This window comes from Macaca mulatta, chromosome 18 (genome assembly GCF_049350105.2).
Source record: "Macaca mulatta isolate MMU2019108-1 chromosome 18, T2T-MMU8v2.0, whole genome shotgun sequence".
Classification (NCBI taxonomy): domain Eukaryota; kingdom Metazoa; phylum Chordata; class Mammalia; order Primates; family Cercopithecidae; genus Macaca; species Macaca mulatta.
The window spans coordinates 58,735,298-58,750,364 of NC_133423.1; the positions used below are offsets into that span (position 1 = coordinate 58,735,298).

Genomic DNA, 15,067 nt, shown 5'->3' on the forward strand with positions numbered 1-15,067 from the left:
AGGGGGATCTGAAGTGACCGTCAATAGTAAGTTCTTAAACCCCTCCTTTTTTAGGGATCTGATTTTCTAAGACACTAATATTGCCAAAGCAGAATGTGTCTCTGCTAAACATGAGGCAAAGGTGAAACTGCTCTCAGGGTTAGTTCATCTGCTACCACACTATGATGTAAAGGCTCGTGTTACTTAAAAAAGCAGCTCACACACACACATAAATTAAAGACAGATTACATTTGAAGAGGAAGATAAAGCAAAAGATAATATCTCAGGCTCTCCCCAAAACAAGGACTAAACAAAGATTAAAATGCATTAGGCACAGTCAATATTTTTAGAAAAATGTGAGAATTAAACACGTGCCTAAAATTACTTATCTATAAAGCATTAATCCATGAACATACTTGAAAACAGGAGAATTTTACTCAAATCTGTTAAGAAATTCAAAAGTGACTTCTTTAAGATTTCATGTGCTACTTTCAGACCAAAATAAATCTCATGAACAAGTTATAAACCCTTGAAAATGCATTTTTTAAAAATTTAAGTGCTGATATACCACTATAATTTCATCTGCACACTGAGGGACTACTGCCTTTTATCACAGGTTTATTAAGTTTTACAGCATATGAGTGTGCTATGTGAAGCAGAGAATTACATTTTCATTCCCTTCTCAGAGAAATGAGAAAAAATACTCTAGTACTTACTTTTCTCCATAAAACCTCTCAAAGAATTTTTCTTTCCAAGGTTCTGTTTTCTTTTCCTTCTCAATTTCTTGCCTTATCCGCAATTGCATCTCTGGGGTAAACTCTCCTAAAAAGAAAATGCTAATGTATTGAGTAAATGTGGTCACATCTTTTGCCAATTAATAAAGAAAACATATAATTCATCTGAGTAAACTTTTATGGATCTTGAAAAGCACTAGGACAAATAATGATCATTTCTACAGCTTCCCTTTTTATGAACATCACTCAAGATGTTCATAAAAATGCTAAAGCTAAATGCTTTAGAAGAACGCTAAAGAATTTAGCAAATGTATTACATGCTAGGGGCTACAAATAAAAGAGAGTATATTCACCGTCCTTAAGGAAATCAGTCTGCTGGAAATAGACTATACTATAATGTATAAAGCCCTGTATAGGCCATAATAATAAATGTAGTGAAATACAGAAAGTAAAGCGCTTAATTCTGCCTACGTTGATTAAGGAGGACCACATATAGGAGCTGATTCTTGAGTTAAATTTTGAAGGTTACTCAGGCTTTTATAAAGTAATTAAATCACAAGGCCAGAGGTATGAATCCATATATTTATGGTCTTTTGAGTGGCCAATTGTGAGTAAAACATATGAAGAAATAAAATGGGAAATAAAAGCTGAGGTCAGTTACCCAATAGATGTTCTAAAGAATGTTCTTCACTTTTCTATGAGAGACACGGGGAGGTTCTGGTGGCATTCAGTGTAGAAGGAACATGGCCAAATAAGCTGTCTAGAAAAACAGGTCTGACAACAGAGTGAAGAACTGGAGGACTGCAGCTATAGGGCTACTGAATAGCACACAGGAGAGGTGGAGATACTGTTGGGCCAGTAGCAGCAGGAATGTTGAAGAGGAATCAAGTACAATCAAGTAACAGTTCATGACCAGATAGGCATGGAGAAAAGGAAGAGGATCAAAGACATCGGTAAGGTTTCAAACTGAGGAACTATGAGGACAGTTGTGACATTATAGAAATAGAGGAAACAGAAGAAGGAGTAGAGAGGGAAGAGAAGCTAGTGAATTTAATATTGGGCATTTTGGTTTAAACTGCCTGTTATCAGCTAATGAGATCTGCTAAGCACTTGAAAATAAAACACTGGGGAAGGAGTGGGGGGCGGGATTAGGTAAGGGGGTGAGGGCCAGATTTGAAAATTCTTGGCATGCTCGCAATAGCTAAAACCAAGGTGGTGAATGAGGCAGCTTAGGGAACACTATGATTAGAAAAGAAAATGTTGGAGGCATCAGATGGAAGAATAGGGGATCATGAGGAAAGCTGAGCAAGGGCTGGCAGAAATGCAGCCCCAGAAAAATAATTTAAATTCTGTTTTTAAAATCTAAAGTAGATGGTTTCAAGTCAGATGGGGTGAAAAAACAAATGAGATATTGGTGAAGGAACTTGAAATGTAAGGACTGAGAACAGTAAATTGGAATTTGCCATTAGTAATTTCTTTTTTTTTTTTTTTTTTTTGAGACAGGGTGTCACTCTGTTGCTTTGGCTGGAGTGCAGTAGCATGATCAGTAGGTCAATCACTGCAGCCTCCACCTCCTGAGCCTAAGTGATCCATCCACTGTAGACTCTTGAGTTGCTGAGACTATAGGTATGCACCACCACGCCCGGCTGATTTTTGTATTTTTTGTAGAGATGGAGTTTCACCATGTTGCTCAGGCTGGTCTTCACTCCTAAGCTCAAGCGATCTGCCTGCGGAGGCCTCCCAGAGTCCTGGGATAATAGGCATAAGCCACCACGCCTGGCTAGTATTCTTCTCTAGGAGGAATATTTCAGTTATATAGAGTGGGCCCACCCTGACTGTAACAGTGTGAGTGTGTAAAGAGGAAAAATATAGTAGCATTGGGCACTTTTTAGTCTTTCAAGAAACTTGGTGACTAAAGCAAGAATCAGGTGAAGCAGTAACATCCGGGGAAGAGATCATTCAGTGAATTTTCTTTAGGTGCCAGAATGCTTAAGAGAATGCATAAGGGATCAAACAGTGTCATTAAAATTACCATCCCCAAGAAAATGTTGCTGCATCAAAAATTTTACGATGTTCAAGATAAAATTATGCTTTCTTCAAAAATATCTGACATCAATAATGTCAAGTATAACAAAAGAATTCGTGAACTCATTTGGAAAGGGATATGAGTTTTTACTAAATTAAAGTGTACTGTGGGGGGAAAAAGACTGGGAAATCAGAGAAAGGTACAAAGCTCAGTACAGTATGTGTACTCCAATAGGTCACATAATAATAGAAAATACAAATTTACCTTCTGCCAGTCGCTGTTTCCACCCTTGTGCTGCATATGCAAAGAATTCATTATTTAGAGCTGAAGTACTGAGGCGTAAAATTCCATCACTTCCCATCTAGGAAAATAAGCCGACAAAAACAAGGTTCCATCAGGAATAACTCAAAGCAAAAGTATGCAGGAAAGAATCAAAAATTGAGTGGTGTTTGGTGGTGTATGTGTGAGGGGGAGGAGGCGGGAAGGAGACAGAGAAAGGAGAAGGGAGAGTAAGCAGGAGCTCCAGTGAGAGCATGTGCAGGGTAGGAGGAAGACAGGAAAGCGACCCAACAAAAGATTGGTCTCCTGGGATGAATACTAGGAGATTAGATGTATGCATTCTGCTTGCTGATGTGTAGGAGACAGAAATAATTAGTGTTGTCCTTGGCTGGCTTCTTATGTAGTTGGTGAGTGAATTTAAAACACATAACAAGTTAAACAATGTCAAGCATTAGGTGAGTGAGAATTAAGAAGCTCAAAATGTAAAAGCTCGGAGAATATATGTATGTAGACATGAGAGTGTAGGAAGAACCTGATGCAGCCTCATGAGAGTCTAAGAGGATCTGGACAGAATGGTTAGAGATAAAAGCATAACGTATACTGTCAACGAGCATGAGCATTACTGTAGAAGCAGAACATAATGAACTATCAGTAACTGGGGCATTTATGAAGGTGTGAAGATGCTTTCATCTGGTACTAAAAGGCCTGGCAAACTGTAAACCCAACTAGATCTTCAAAGATTTCCTCTTACTTCCACATATAGAATTCATATATCCTAAGCACTGATTATAATTACCTGAAAACACACTTAGAGATTTCTTATCCTCATTTTTAAATTTGTTTTTGATCTTCTCTACACTCCGTTTTCACCTATTGAAATACTATCACTCTTTTAAAATTTAACTCAAATAATGCCTTCATGAATGTTTCAGCTGAATCATCATTCAGGAGCAAAGGAGAATACTGAACATAAAAAGCAAGTGTATTATCTTAAAGTGGATAATAGCTAATCAAAGCCAGCAAAGAGAGACACTGAGAACAAATGCAAGATACGCTGATTGTTGACGCTGTGACATCTACAGGGAGGCCACAGATTTGAGATCGTGAGGGTCTTCATTTAAGATGGCACTGGTAACCACACTAAAATATTCAATACACTTGAAAATTTTCAGGCAATATTTCATTTATTCATTGATTTATTGTTTATTCATGCTCAATTATTTCATCTTATTCAAAAGAAACTTGTTAAGCCACTCATATGAACCTATGTTCAGGGCACATGTATGGGTGCTGGAAATTCACTGGCAATAAAGAAAAATACCCTGTATTTATACTCTGAATATATTCTACATAGAACAGATACTTTTGGTCCTTGTACGCCCTTTACCCACCTGGGTTCAGCATGACTGATGTACAGTTACATCACCATGTCAATGTCCCACCTCATAGGTTTACCAAAGCTCTGATACATGAATGAATAAATGTCTCAGCTTCCCCATCCTTTGACTGGACAACTCTCGCACACTTATCTCTGCAGTGTGGTTTATGCACTCAACCAAATGGTTGCTGTTTGGTGCTATGTTCCCAATGGCTAGAATACATGGATCTGGGAACTAAGGGATAGAATGAAAAAACCTTTGCACTATCATTCCCAAACAACCACTTGCAGACTGCATGCATTCTGTCCCCATAGCTCTAGACTCTGTGGGATTAGAAGTCCAGGTTCCCAGCAGGGAATCACTTCTATTACAGCAGGGTTTCTCAAGATTGGCACTGTTGTCATTTGGGGCTAGATAATTCTTTTTAGTGGGGGCATGTCCTGTGTAATGTCGGATATTTGGCACCATCCCTGGACTCTACCCAGTAGATCCCAGGAGCAATTCCCCATCAGATGTAACAACAAAAAACATCTCCAAACACTGCCAAATGTCCCGTGGGGGCAAAATCATCCCTAGTTGAGAACCACTGCACTAGTGGATAATGTAAGGGTCCCACTGTAGCCAAAGCTTTGTCTGGTTACTTTGTATTACTCATGCTCTTGGACCAGTAGGCAAAGAAAGGAGATAGGATAATCAATCAGCCCTAACCATCATGAGGAAATAAAACTGCTGCAACAGGGAAGGGATGAACAGAAGGGTGTTGGGAATGCCGGGGATTCCCTGGGACATCTCTTGGTGTTATTCGTGCCTCGTGATTGACATCCTGACAGGGCAAGACAACCAATGGCTCAAACTCCTCAGGGATGGTGGTCGGGGTCACTTCTAGAAGTGCTAAGAGTGAGAAAATCAGAAATGAGTATCAAAGGAGGGAGATGATGAGCTCCAACCACATCCTTAAAACCAGCTTGAGACTGGCACAGCCTATAGCTGATCCACTAACCCTCTGGTCATAAGTCTTGTTATTTTCATTTTTTTCTTCTTTCCAATATATTAGTATTACGACCAGTTACTTTTTAAAGAGTTAAAGACAGAGGGAGCTTAATGTGAGGCACAAGATCTGAGTGGTACAAGAGGAAGTCTACACCAGACATTTCTGATACTCCACTTTATATCATCTTGGCTACATGAGTAGAGTAAAGAGGGTAAACAGTTGAATCCACTACAGTTGAATCCACTTAGGTCCAATCTAAGCCTGTAACACTCTAAGACTTTCTCTGAAACAAAAAGAACTTCAAGTTCCCCTGCAGGTACAGCCTGGAGATGCAGAGTTTGTCCCTGGGTGCAACTCCCAATTTATTAGAGACAACAGACTGTAGAAAAATGCTTCATTCTCCTGCTGTCCTCCTGTGGAACAGTTTTGTGGCTCATTCTACACATTTTCTCCAATAAATGAGCCACAGTGGTCCAAAGGGCTTCTCTCCTCCCTGTCTCACCCTATTTAACACCTGGCTTTGGCTCTAAAATGACCTGTCCTCCAGTTCTTGTTCCAGTCCTGTTTCAGGAGGGAAAAGGTGAGGAGGTTCCTAAGTAAGACACCAAACCTAAAGAGCTTGGGCTTTATGCTTCACATGGGAGCAGCCCAGTAAATATACCATAGGCCCCAGGTTAGTCCAAGTTTCCCCCTCAGTTTACTCACGCATATTTATTACCTTTTTCAATGTAAGCCATGATGGTGGAAAGTTGTGAAGCGCCACTCTAGGCAATGGGAAACATCAAATTTTTGAAGCCAAGGAAAAAACCTAAAAGGTATGTGTTTAAAAAGATGACTTTGGTAGCTGTGTAACAGAAGAGAGAAGGAAAAATGAAACTGAGACATTGCTAGAAAGGGTATTGGAGTATTTCAGTAAAAGGCTATGAAAGAAAAACAAATCTGAGATATATTTATGACTGGATGAAGGTCTTCAGGATTAAGAAGGTAAAGTCATTGGGAGAACATTTCAGGAGACATCGAAGTTGCTCAGGATGATTCTGGGAGATGGGGTGGATGAAATGATGGCCAACCTTGAGTACAAGTCTTCAAGAAATGTTATAAAGGAGTTTTAGTAAAGCCAATAAGGGTGAGGACAAGATAGTCATATAAATGATATGCCTCTATGAAGTCTGACATTTTTCTACAAATATTAACTTTGAATAGATGTCCTTGTGATTCCAGAGCCTTGAGAAAATGGCAACTCAATTTAGAAAGATTAAAAGGGAAAAGGTATTCATATTGTAAAGACAGATTTCAATTAAGACTAATAGGTGGAAGGCAAGTTCTCTGAAGAGGGAGAGAAAGTTACTCACTCTGGAGCACATGCATAGAAGGCATGGTGGATTAGAATTATTCTGCATTTGAGGACTTAAGACTTTGCCTTATAAACTTCTATAGTCAGTGTAACATTTAGCATCTTGCAGAGAGTAAGTAAGTTTATTGTACTGCCCTTGCTTTGGGTAGTGAAGGATTTAAAATTTAACTCCAGTAGCTGACATACAGAAGTTGAGTTCCATATATCCTACCAAGCCAGGGGCATGGTGAGTAATTAAAATTTCAGCATAATTTTAAGATACAAATAAATACCAGATCCAGATTAGCTCTGACAGATTCTCCAGATCTCAGCACATGGAAATACAAGGCAGTGTGACATAAACACACTCAAGAATATGAAAGCTAGCGCTGGAGGAAAATATTTTTATTTTAAAAGAGAAAAATAATTTTAACTGCCAGATCCCCAGGCTGTGACAGACAGTACAATTAAATACTAGTGCTGAATTTGATTTAGGAAATAAATGCCAATGAAATGTTTTAAATACACCATTAATTTTATGGGTTTTAAGAAATACTGTCCGAAAGATATATTTGAATGAACTGGAACGATAAACATTTCTGAAAGATTTATTCCTAAGCTATAATGTGTTTTCCTGATTACCCAAAATAGAAATGTTCATTCCCCAAATCACCTAACTCTCTTATAATGAAGTATCTAACTATTGATAAGTTATAGTTCCTATTTCATTAGCAGGAGAAAAATTCTGAACATAATCTTTGTTCCAAAGGAAAATAAACACTAAAAGAAAACTTACTCACATAGAGATCCTTTTACAAAGGTGTATACTCTTTCTTGGTAAGTATATCATGTGTCTTTGGTATGGATACTATTAACATACATTTTAAGGAATGGGTGCCAACTCGAATTCAAAGGGTTAAATAAACTGTCCTCCTTGCGTATCATACAACGCTTGAAGAAGAATGCATGTTAATTGGGTGCAAGAATAGATTTATATTTGATAATAATCCTTTAAGCCTCTACTTTCTAAACCACTGTTTTCTTATTTTGTGTTTCTTGCAAGTGATTCTAACTGCATGGTATGAGAGTTGCTGAGAACAGTGAGTTTTGGAGTTAGAAAGTGTCTAAATAATAATGGTGCACCGAGAAATACTAAGTAATCTGGACTTCATTCTACAGGCAATGAGGAGTCATTCAAAGTAAAGCCAAAACATGAAGAAAACATTCACACTGAGTATGTGCAGGTAAGATGATTGCTGCTGTACAGAGGGTAGCAGGATGAGCCTCTCTAATAGAATTAACGAGAGACATTTGAGCAGAAAGAAATGCAAAAGCAAGCCACACAGCCAGCTGGGAAAGAGTTAGCCAAGCGAAGAGAATGTAAATGCAAAGGCCCTCAGGTGGGGCTTGCAAGGAGGCCCTTGGAGCGAGAGAGCAGAAAGTGGGAGGAAGAGGAGCGGAGGGGACAGGATCCCCTGGGCCTTGTCACCCACTGTACAGACTGCCTTCTCCCTCGGGGGGGCTGGAAAGCCTTTGGAGGGTGTTGGTCCAAAGAATGATAAGTTCTGACATTTCCAAAGGTTAGCTCTGATTGCTGTGTTTAGAAAAATATTTAGAGTACTGCTGTCTAATAGCAATATAAAGGTGAGTCACATACGTGATTTCAATTTTTTCTACTAATCGTGTTGGAAAAAATAAAAGAAATAGGTAATTAATTTCAATAATGCATTTTCTTTAATCCAAACTATCTAAAATATTATTTCAACATATATTCAATATAAAATATTGCTAATGAGGTCTTTTACATTCTCTTTGAAAACGAATTCTTCAATATCCAGTCTATCTTTTTAATAGCACATCTCACTTCATATTCTAGTGAGCCATATTTCTAGTGCTCAAAAGCCTCAAGTGGCTAGTGGCTACTGTACTAGACAGCATAGCTTTAGCAGATAAAGATCTACTGGGCACACTAGTATATAGGGTTTTCAATAATCCAGGAATAAAATGATAGTAGCTTGGACTGGGGTAACAGCACTGGAGGCAGCGTGAAATGGTTAGGTTCTGATTACATCCCAAATATTGAGCCAGCATAATTTGATGATAGATTAAATGTGTGGTATGAAAGAGGGCAGGTGAGGATGCTGATTATAATTCCCAGTAGATGTCTTCGATATGTTACTCCTACTACAGTGTAGAGGATGCCCTGGAAAAAGGCAAGACTAAGACAGGTATTTCTGTTAACTAACATCAAGAGCCAGCAGAACCAATGATGAAAAGTTTTCAGATTGTTCAGGCAGTGGAAACAGAGAGGAAGGAGAACATTCAAGAGAAGTATAAAAACCAGAATTGATGGTACTGAGAGATAACTGGGGTTAAGAAAGATGAGACAAAGATGTGGAAGATGATTCCCAGGAATAAGGCTTGCTAACTGGGTAGAGGCTGGCACCAAACATCACGACAGGAAAAGGCACAAGGGGGAAACAGTATTTAGAAATAAGAAATGAAGGCTTTGGATATGTTGATGTCATTAACTGAGAATAGGGCAAGATGCTCAATGGTAAATATTTTTCCAAATAGGAACGATTAGCAAATAAAGTGTAGTTGGAAACATGGGTATAGATGAGAACATTCGAAGAATATTTACCAAAAGAGAAGATGGCTTAAAGCAGAGTCCTGAGGAATACTAATGTAAATGGAATGAGGAGGTAAAGTAGATCCTGTTAGGAAGACTAAGAAAAAGCAGAAAGAGGTAGGAAGAAAATCAGAGCAGGTGGCATCATATTGATAGGTGTAAGGGAAGAATGTGCTTGCAGAAGGTGATCTGTATTGTAGATGTGCTAATATCTATCAAGCCTTTTAGCATTACTAAGGTAAACAGTGTGTGCAGTACACTATGTTAGCTGCTGTGTCCAATACAAAAATCAATAGGATCTTTACAGCAAAGACAACCTAGACAGTGAGACACTAATCAGGAGTCCAATACAATATAAGAGAGTAATGAGCATATGAACTATCATATGTTATCATTGAGCCACTTATACCCTGCATGATCAAGCACCCAATGCCCTTGTAGTCTACATCCCAGTACGAATAAAAGCCAGGGTATTGACTCTCTTTAAAAGGTAAATTTTAATTTTTTCCTTACCACTAAGTATAATTCAGATGGCCCAGGAGATCTGAATGATATGCTCAAGATTTATCCACAAGGGAAAATGTTATCCTTTAGAATAACATAAAGATAGGCATAAAAATGAAAGAAGGCTATTAAGAGGGAGGGATTCCCTAAAGGAGATAGATCAGCAGTATGCCAAAGACAATTTTGCAAATAAGTTTTCAAAGTTATTTCCAAAATTGCAGTAAGACAATATTACCAAAATTGTGTTTTGAAAAACAGGTATTTTAATAGATAAATCCATCTAAAAGAAATGCATTCTTCCATACAATAAATATAGCCTGCATGTACTAAATATGGTTAAGTAGTTTCATTTACTGTATTATCTAGTATGCTAAAATTTATTTTAAATCCTGAAGAATAAATTATACAGTATTTCCCAAACTTTTAAACTTTATAATCATCTCACAGAACAACCATCAGTATCTCATGGAACAACTATTCCCCAGAATATAGTTTGGGAACTGATGCAATAAGCGTTGTAAAAGTATCATTGACAGAAACAGCCAAACGTGATAAACATGGGACAATGAATTTCCCCATGCTAGAGATTATGTCCCTCTTTAACAAATGAATATAAGTTTCTATTCTGAGAATATTGTGAGAACTAAGTATTCAGAATAAATAGTGAAAAAATATTAAAGATAATGTAATAAACCTTAACCTACAAGCTTGAAAACCTCAAGTCAAAGCCACTGAAGGAAACAATTCTTTGCAACCACTGTCAAAAAAGTCCTAATATATGTAATAATTTTTTAAGTATTGTGATTATAATGCTGTAATCAAGACTGTATCTAGTCATGAGGGCTAAATAAAAACTGTTATACAGGCATACCACAAAGACACTGCAAATTCAGTTCCAAACTACAACAATAAAGTGAATGTTGCAAAAAAATAAGTCACATAAATTTTTTGGTTTCCCGGTACATATAAAAGCTATCACTATACTGTAGTCTATTAACTGTACAATAGCATTATGCTAAAAATCAATTTACATACCTTAATTAAAAATACATTATTTCTTAAAATGCTAACAATAATCTGAGCTTTCAGTGAGTCATAATTTTTTTGCTGGTGGAGGGTCTTGCATGGATGTTGGTGGTAGCTAACTGATCAGGGTCGTTGGTGGCTGCTGAAGGCTTGAATGGCTATGATAATTGCTTAAAATAAGCTGGCAACAAAATTTGCTGCATTGATTGACTCTTCCTTTCCCAAAAAAACTTATCTGTAGGATGTGATGCTGTTTGATAGCATTTTGCCCATAGCAGAACATCTTTCAAAATGGGAGTCAATCCTCTTAAACCCTGCCGCTGCTTTATCAACTAAGTTTATGGAATATTAGAAGTCCTTTGTTTTTACTTCAACGATGTTCATAGCATCTTAACCCAGAGTCAATTGCATCTCAAGAAACCACTTTCTTTACACATAAGAAGCAACTCCTCACTTATGAAAGTTTTATCCTAAGATTGCAACAATTCACTCACATCTTCAGGCTATACTTCTAATTCTAGTTCTCTTGCTATTTGCACCACATCTGCAGTGACTTCCTCCACTGAAGTCTTGAACTCCTCAAAGTCATCTATGAATATCAGAATCAACTTCTTCCAAACTCCTGTTAATGTTGCTATTTTGAACTCCTCCCATAAATCAGAAATGTTCTTAATGGCATCCAGAATGGTGAATTATTTCCAAAAGACTTTCAGTTCACCTTGTGCAGAACCATCAGAGGAATCACTATCGATGGCAGCCATAAAAAATGCATTTATTAAATAATAAGACTTGAAAGTCGAAATCACTCCTTGATCCATATGCTGCAAAATATGTATTGCATTAGTAATATGAAAACAACATTAATCTCCTTTTATATCTCCATCAGCTTCTTCAGTGAGCCAGTGCATTGTCAATCAGCAGTATATTTTGAAAAGGATATTTTTTCTGAGCAGTAAGTCTCAACAGTGGACTTAAAATATTCAGTAAGCCATGTTGTAAACAGATGTGCTGTCATTCAGGCTTTACTGTTCCATTTACAGAGCAAAGGCAGAATAGATTTTGCATAATTCTAAAGGGCCACAGGATTTTTGGAATGGTAAATGAGCACTGGCTTCCACTTAAAGCCACCAGCTGCATTAGCACCTAACAGAAGGGTAAGTCTATCCTTTCAAGCCAGGCACTGACTTCTCCTCTCTAGCTATAAAAGCCCAATGACATCTTTTTCCAATTCCATCTGCATTGAAAATCTGTTGTTTAACACAGCCACCTTCATCAATAATCTCAGCTAGGTCTTCTGAATAACTTGCTGCGGCTTCTACATCAACCACTGCTGTTTCACCTTGCACTTTTAGATTATAGAGATGGCTTCTTTCCTTAAACCTCATGAGTTAATCTCTGTTAGCTTCCAAGTTCCCTTCTAGCACATCTTCACCCCTCCAAGCTTTCAGAGAATAAAAAAGAGTTAGGGGCTTGTTCTATATTAGGCTCTGGCTTAAAGGAATATTGCGGCTGATTTGATCTTCTATTCAGACCACTAAAACTTCCTCCATATCAACAATAAAGCTGTTTCCCTTTCTCATCATTTGTGTGTTCAGAGGAGTAGAACTTTTAATCCCCCTCAAGAACTTTACCTTTCCATTCACAACTCAGTTAATTATTTGGTGCAAGAGGCCTAGCTTTCGGCCTATCTCAGCTTTCAACATGCCTTCCTCACTAAATGTAATCATTTCTAGTTTTCGATTGAAAAGTGAGACGTATGCAACTTTTCCTTCCACCTGAACTCTTAGAGGCCATTGTAGGGTTATTAATTGGCCTAATTTTAATACTGCTCTGTCTTAGGAAATAGGGAGGCCTGAAGAAAGGGAGAGAAATGGGAGACAGTTGCTCAGTGAACAGTCAGAACACATTTATGGATTAAGTTCACTGTCTTATAAGGGCATGGTTTGTGATACCCCAAAACAAATACAATAGTAAAAAAGATCACTGATGATATATCGCCATATATATAATAATACATTATCATATTTTAATATTGAAATATATAATTATAATAAAAATGCTTGAAATATTATGAGAATTACCAAAATGTGACACAGACACACAAAATGAACACATGCTGTTGGAAAAATGGAATGGTGCCCATAGACTTGCTCAGTGCAGGGTTGCCTCCAACTTTCAATTTACCAAAAAACACAGTATTTGTGAAGTGCAATAAAGCAAAGTAAATTAAAACAAGGTAAGCCTACATGGCTTTCAACCTTCCTCCAAGTAAGTTTTAAAAGTATGGCGTGGAATCAAGCAAAAGTGAACACAAAGTAAATTTTAGAGAGAAAATATTACTGAACAAAGCAGCACTTACATGGAAATGTGGAAGGCTTTTTGTCATTATTGTTACGATGGAGTTTTAAAGAAGATGTCATAATAAAAGCCTGTCTTCCTCTAAGCTGTCCTTTTCTACTACTTACTGCTTTTGTGATATGTGTATATATGTACCTCTCTACATCCATCTATACATATATATACACATGTACTTTAATATACATACATGGAACACGCATACACATTTATGCAATTATCTATATACACACGTACATATATGTATATGTGTACATATAATTTTTTCTTTTTCCTTTGCAAATAGAATTTTTAGTCAATCCAACCACTTGGCCAAAATAATGGTCTCCTTTCAAGTGGAACCTTTTGCTGTTCTCAAGAGAATGAGAACTATCCTCCGGATCCCACCACATGACCTGTCTACATTTCCAAATCAGCAGAGGAGATAATCTGTCAGATGTTGGGGAGGCTATTCCTTAGAATAAGACTGTAGGAAAGCAATTTCTTAGGCCCCAATTAAAAGAAAGAAAACAATTCTCTTGTTCTAAGACAAAAGGGTTTTCTTATAATTGCTGCTAAGGATTTCAGCATATATAATCAGGAAAGCCATATTTGAGGGATGTATGCAATGTTAAAAGCAAATGAAACAAGGAGAATATTAATATTGATTCTCGAAAGGTTTTAGGTATTCAGTTTCAACTACTGTGCTTACATGGGATTTCCCTTAAGCTTTCATGCAATATTAGTTAAAACAATAACTATTTTCCAATGATACTATTCTACAGTTTAAAATTCTGACACCTTTTCTAAGAATCAATCTGTTTTCATATTCCAAAGACAGGAATTGCTATTAAAGTGCTATAATTTCTGATTCTTCAGCAGCCTGCTCAGAAGAGATGTAGCCTGTGGCAAAATCAGTAAAAATAACTGAAATAAAGACATCTGAAGGCAAAAATAAAGCCTCTGACAGATCACGCTTTCATCAGCTTCTCCACAATTAGAGAAGTGTTTGATGTTCACAGTATATCTACTTTATGACAAACTTGTGGAGGACCTTTGGCCACATCTTGGGACATTCTGCTGGGCCTCGATGAGAAGTGATGTTTTCAAAATTGGAACAAGTAGCAAATATGAGAATGTGCATGCTTTAAAAGAGAACCTTTTATAATTGTATTTTCTTTAATGTTCCCTCTGTGTGTAGCAGAGCGGGGGGATGGGGGGGGAGGGACTTCCAATGTACCCAGTCATGAATACTAATGTTTTATTTAGTGAAACTCAAGCTCATGTTCTTGTATAGATAAAATAAGGTTATGTTATAATGTAGTGGGAATCGATGAATCACTGTTTCCATTTGTAATACACTGAACAGCTGTGTTTAAGTGACTATCTATTAGTCATTCCTTTCTTTAACAAACATTTCACAGCATCTACTATGTGCCAGGAACTGTGAAACAGATAGACAGCCTCTGCTGCTCCAAGAGCCTTGCACCTAGAGCGGTAAAGGGTAAAATGTCCTTTTTAATGGCATGGGGCATACCTAGAGAAGGAAAGGATGCTATGAGAGTCCCCAAGTCTAGGTATCTAACATATCTTTAATTCCCCCTTGTAGCCTGGTAATATCTATGCCCAAAGGTAACTGTCTTATCCTCTTCTCCCCTTTAACGTTGGCCCTGATCTACTTCTTCTTCCATAAAAATGATAACAACAATAATAAAGACTATCATTAACTGAGTGCCTTCAACAACCCTAAAGATGGGTACCTTAGTCTGTCTGGTCTGCAATAAAAAAGTACCATAGACTGGGCAGCTTATAAACAACAAAAATTTATTTCTCACTCCTAGAGAGGCCAG

General features: G+C 37.5%; 1 protein-coding gene across 2 annotated transcripts in view; it reads right to left on the minus strand.

The window, feature by feature from the left end:
- ASXL3 (ASXL transcriptional regulator 3) overlaps nucleotides 1-15,067 on the minus strand; it is a 150,195-nt gene that overhangs the window by 16,425 nt on the left and 118,703 nt on the right. For both annotated transcript variants that reach the window (XM_077975059.1, XM_077975058.1), the window contains 2 exons: nucleotides 3,004-3,100; nucleotides 696-801 (listed from right to left, as the gene is read on the minus strand). In XM_077975059.1, the coding sequence (XP_077831185.1) occupies nucleotides 696-801; nucleotides 3,004-3,100 (203 nt within the window). The remainder of the gene's footprint in view (nucleotides 1-695; nucleotides 802-3,003; nucleotides 3,101-15,067) is intronic.